A 5,895-nucleotide genomic window follows, 5' to 3' on the forward strand; every position below is an offset into this window, starting at 1 on the left:
GTGTTATTCCAATTGCGATTGCGCACAAATTCCGGGAGAGATCGGCTGAGCAAAGGGTCGAGACGAGTACCGCTCATGAAGAGGCAGAGCAGGAAACCGAGGGGAAAGAAAGTCGACCATCTCTATTGTCGACGGACCCCATCTGAGTTCCTTAATTGTTTAAAAAGCCTAACTCCACGGCAGAAGGAAGCCGTTCGAGAACTGGGTTTCGGAGCAATCCTGCATTTCAATATAAAGGAAATTCCGGGTTACCTAGCCTACTGGGTTCTAAACACATTTAATCTAGCCGACTTGTGGCTTGGTATGTTTTGAACAATATGTAGTGTGCTTCTTGCAAATAGAATCATATTTTGGTATTAGTGTATGATTTCATCAACGCAAAATCCATAATTGATGTAAATTACCGAATAATGAAACGTCACTCCTTAATAATGTAAAATAGGTAGAAAATAATGTAGAACAAGTTAACTGGATTTTAATAATGTACAACAAACTGAATAGATATTGTATATAGAGTTATGCGATCATAGACTCTCAAAAACATAATGGATGTAATTAACCGAATAATGTACAGAATGTGCTAATTAATGAATGGAACTGGAATAATAATGTACAGTAAGTTAAGTGCTTGTGAATAATAATTAAATCGTCCATTACTAAGTTAAACAAAACCATTACAGAGTAATATATGTACAGTATGTTTATCAATTAAAACTACTCCCTAGCAGAGATGATATCTAAACCCTAGATGAATGACTTTGGCGACGGTTTTGTTACTTACTACATACTACACCCTAGCTACAGCTAAACCCATGGGAATACATGAAACGTGCGCTGAACAATCAAACACGGCCAATTGCAAAAAAAATGCCCAGCAAACATATACATTACAGATCATAAATCGTCCATTATTGAGTAAAAAAAACCATTACAGAGTAATATATGTACATTATGTTTATCAGTTAAAACTACTCCCTAGCTGAGATGATATCTAAACGAATTTTGATGATGGATTGCTAAATTAAAGAAAGTATGTAGTATATCTCAAAAATTAATATTTGTTACGCTTTCTATTTCAGCGATTTATGTGCTATTTGATTATAATATGCTATAAAAATTTAATTGTAGAAAGATGTAGTTTAGATTAAGATAATTAATTTGAGTTTATTTAAATCGACGAGGCGGGATACACGTCACCATCGACCTCCTCATGGACTCGCCGTCTGATTTCGGTGCCCCCGAGCGGTGAGCGGATCTCCAGAATCCACCAAGAAGTTGCTGCCTCCGGGGTCTTACCTCGGCCGGTATCATACTCTAGCCATCTCGGCCGCCTTGACCCTACCAATTTCGGTGGACTGTCGTGGACTTCTCGGCCTAACTAAGTTTCCATTAATTTTCCAGTTTATAAATTTTATCTTCCTATTTGGCTAGATATGTTAGGGAGTTAGATTTGGGTCATGGGATATGGGCTCTCATCTTGATTTGTGAAGCTATTAAACTTGCTGTGATGTCCAAACATTCATGGGTTGAAAGAGTAGGTCATTGCTTGTTTATTTGTAGATTGGTGTTATTCCTTTGAGCATTTATCTTAGAATTTGGTCTCAGCCCACTGACTGACTCTCTATTTCTCTCTCGATTTTGGTGGTGAAATAGTTGTGTGATGCTGGAACTGTAGTTTGTTGGGAACTTGGGATTTCGGAAGAGGTAAAATCTTCAATTTCTTGGCTTGTTGTATCAGGGATGTACTCATAGAAATTAATAGGATTGTTCTATGGGCCAAGTGAATTAAAATGGAGTTTGGGCCAAGTCCTTTTAATTTTAGTAGTGGGCCACTTGGATAAGAGGAAGCTGGGCTTCTTCAAAAAAGTGTGGACTTCTCATTTAATTATTTTGGGCTCCTAGATTTGGTCCCAAGTTGGTTAAGGAAATTTACATTTGAGTTTGGGCCGGATGGAGTTTTATATGTTGACCTAAGATTGATTATGGAGATGAGTTTGGAGCTCGAAAATTCATCAATTAATTCCCGAATAATTTATTAAGATTTCGATATGGAAAATGATGAAGTTGGGGAAGCGAAAGCCGACCGGCGTCGCCCCGCGGCGCCATGAGCGGCTTTAAGAAAAATTCGAAGAAAAGGATTTAAAAAGGGATTTTCCAAGAATCCATATTTTATTTAATAAGTGTCCAAGTGATTATTTTTTGAGAAAATAGAATTTCTCCAGATTTAGTAAATTGAATAATTAAATTTTACAGAGTAGTGAACCCCGAGGTAGGATTAAGAAAATCCTATGAGACGAGACTAAGATATAGGTGCTATCCAATATGGTGCATGCATTCTTTTCTCAAGAGAAATAGTTCAAGTACTAATTAGCGTGCTACGCTATATATTTTCAAAGGATAAATTGCTCAAGGGCAAGTGAGGCCAAAGCGAGTAATTGAGTTGAGGAATAAGCATATCAGATGGGATTTCTTTTAATATCCAGCACTATAGTGTGGATATAAAGCAAATACTTGTGAAATTATGAAATATCATCTTTTCTCAAAATGGAGCTGTGATTCTTTTATAGTTGTTGTCATGCCATAAAATGTTTGTTCATGAGGCCTATTTGTTGGGGCTATATGCCTGAGGGTTTTGGCGATGCCAAAACTAAGTAACGAATTCGGTTCCCAATAGGATCGCAAATCCTGCTCGGAATAACCTGCACAAGAGCCGTGAGCCATCCAAGGTTGGCCGGCCATGGTGTCCGTGGTAGGTGGCCACCTTCACGGTACACGACTCTCAGATATGGTATGAGTTTTGAAGAACTTAAACTGATTAGTCGGACTTTAAGATCACAAAGAATTTAGAATCTCACCATCGAACTCTGATTTATTTATAAGATGTTGATTCTATTTCAAGACCATGTAATTGATTACTTGACTTCTATTTATGATATCTATCGACTTGGCCTTTGTGTAAATTCTCAAGTTCTACCCCTTTTCTTTTCCCCGATTCTTTAATCCCTCCTATTAGTCGCGGTTTACCCTCTTTCGCTATCCTTAGCAAAATGCGGTCGTGACAATCGTATTCACATCAAATCATGTCTTGCATGGGGAATTTGATACATTTTGTCTAAGAGCAATTGTATTCACATCAAATTATGCCTTGCATGAGGAATTGGATATACATTTTGTCTAAGAATATGTTGCAGCTGTACCTACTTCAGATCAAATAACCGACATCTTCACTAAACCACTATCTAGCAAAAATTTCTGATGGATGCAAAACAATCTTTGGATTAGTTCTTTATTCATGAATGAATTAAGGGGAAATGAAAGTGTTCACATCTTAGCTGATCACACCACTGTCTATAGTGAAAAAAATGGAGAAAATGGTCCTAGCATGGACTCAGAGCATATGCTGAGACCATAAAGAATTAATATAATCAAGAACATATATAGTAATGTTACAGGACTCTTAGATTCAATTATATGCATCAAATATAAATTTGAAGAGATTAACAATACGTAATTAAGTCATAGTATTTCATTAATTTCTCATTCAATATGTTTAGCCGTTGTAAATAGACGTTTCTTGTATGACTACACAATGAGATTTTTTTTAATGTAGAAATAGCAAAATATGTTTTATTTTCACGTTTTGACTGATTCAACTATAATAATGTTATAATTTAATAAAAGAATATAACTAGTTATCTACAGTGCTATAGATTAATAAAATAATATTAGTCTTCGATAAGTAAATGATAATAGAAAAGGGAGGAGCTCAAGTTTCCATCCGCGTCTAGTCTGCACATAATTTATTCCTTATATAATCTTATATTACTAGTATATATTGGTTCATTTCTTTTGTTACGGGCATAGACCTCTTCTAATTTGTCTCTTATTCTTTATGCCAACATTTTTTAAAAAGAAATATTGTAGCGGAAATACAATTTGACCGCACAATAATTATTCTAAGTGATGACATAAATTTCTTAGTTAAAGAAAAAATGTGTTACGAAATAAACTAATACTCCCTCTCTTTCTTAAAATTAAAAACATTTTTTTGCCCGTTTTCTAAAAATAAAAATTTTTCAGTTTAGAAAATAGATGCCACAATCTACTAACACTAATTTCATTACTTTTTCTCTTTCACTCTCTTACCTTATCCATTTCATATCATCATTTTCATCTTATTCATTTTTTATCCATTTCATATCTTCCTCTTTTTTATCTTATTCATTTTTTCTCTTATTTTCTCTTACTTTATCAAATTCGTATTAAACTTGTGTCATTTCCAAAGTTCCTGTTTTTGAAACGGAGGAAGTATTATTCTTCATTATCCTTTGTAATAAAATCTGAATATAAAACTATAAAGCGTATTTAGTGAAACCAGAAAAACAAAGGCTTTTATCTGACTAAATTTGAATTTAATGTATACTTATTCTTGGACTACCTATCAAATCACACGGTGATACCGTAATTTATTCAACTTGAAAACAACCCTCGAACCGTACGAAATTTTAATGAGATTTTCCCACTAATTTACCTTTTGAAAATTCAATGTCAAACGTTGAAACTCAATTCAATTTTTCATTCCACACATGAATTAAGTATAAAATACTCCCATTTTCCAAATCCCTCCACCTATAAATTACAATCAATAAAAACAAGAAACCACACATTATTCCACAAGCACACAAAACAAACGTCCAAAAAAAAAAGAAAGGAATTATGCAACGATCACTAGCCATGAACTTAGTGAAGAAGAAGCAACTTACAGATAGAATCATGTCGCCGTACGACGTGTTCATAAACCACAGGGGTACGGACACCAAGCGCACCGTGGCGACGCTGCTATACGACCACCTTTTCCGGCTTAGGATCCGTCCATTTCTCGACAACAAGAGCATGAAGGCGGGGGACAAGCTATTCGACAAGATTGACAAGGCCATAGGAGGCTGCAAGGTCGGTGTGGCCGTCTTCTCGCCGCGCTACTGCGACTCCTACTTTTGTTTGCACGAGCTCGCGCTCATGATGGACCTTAAAAGGAAGGTCATCCCCATCTTCTGCGACGTCAAGCCCTCGCAGCTCCGCCTCGTTGACGACGGGACCATGTCACCTGAGGAGGTGACGAGGTTCCGCTCGGCCTTGGAGGAGGCCAAGCACACCGTCGGCCTCGACTTCGATTCTCATAAAGGGTTAGCTTCTATCAACTACTATAGGAAAGTGATCAAAATAAAACCTTGAATATAATACAAAACGCAGGTCATATCCTAACCATGAGATTTGTCAATCTGATGGTCAATAATTAATCAAAACGCATAAATATTATTAATTAGTTTTGAGTCATTTTATAAAATTCAGGTTTGAGTTCATTCCAGGTTTTGCGTTTTGTATTAAGATTGAGTTTTGCATAGATAACAACCCGTTAACTATATATCTCTAATTCTTACGTAAATATTCATTTCAAAGCGACTTTGACTAACTCAGTAATATAATTTAGCAGTAACTGGTCGGACGTGGTGAAAAATGCAGCCAACATTGTGATAGAGAGCCTCGCAGAAATTGAATACGATGAGCTCCTCCTTCGCAATAACAATCTCTCTGTTTACAAAACCCCAGCTTTTGCATAAATCCGGCAATTTCAAATTCATTATTTGTTTATTCGTCAGCGCTTGTTCAAGGATATCCTCGAATAAAGTTCAAGTTATTTCATTCTTTCCAAAATAATGGATTAATTACCGATCCTCTAGTTCAATTTGTTATAGGTTAACTATGAAATTTATCGTTATTTCATTTATTCTACTTTGAATCAATTTTATCATTAGATACCATGATTGAATCATTAAATGATGCCCCTGAGAACGATGTGTTATCTCTATCTATGATACATATATATTGAAAAGTTTG

At 35.7% G+C, this 5,895-nt stretch overlaps 1 protein-coding gene across 1 annotated transcript; it reads left to right on the top strand.

Moving 5' to 3' along the window:
* Window positions 1-4,734: 4,734 nt before the first annotated feature.
* LOC121784281 (TIR-only protein-like) lies at window positions 4,735-5,618 on the top strand. Its single transcript, XM_042182444.1, has 2 exons — window positions 4,735-5,183; window positions 5,492-5,618. Exons 1-2 carry the CDS (start codon window positions 4,735-4,737, stop codon window positions 5,616-5,618), a joined length of 576 nt encoding a protein of 191 aa, XP_042038378.1.
* Window positions 5,619-5,895: the final 277 nt, after the last annotated feature.

Source organism: Salvia splendens, chromosome 21 (genome assembly GCF_004379255.2).
Source record: "Salvia splendens isolate huo1 chromosome 21, SspV2, whole genome shotgun sequence".
Taxonomy (NCBI): domain Eukaryota; kingdom Viridiplantae; phylum Streptophyta; class Magnoliopsida; order Lamiales; family Lamiaceae; genus Salvia; species Salvia splendens.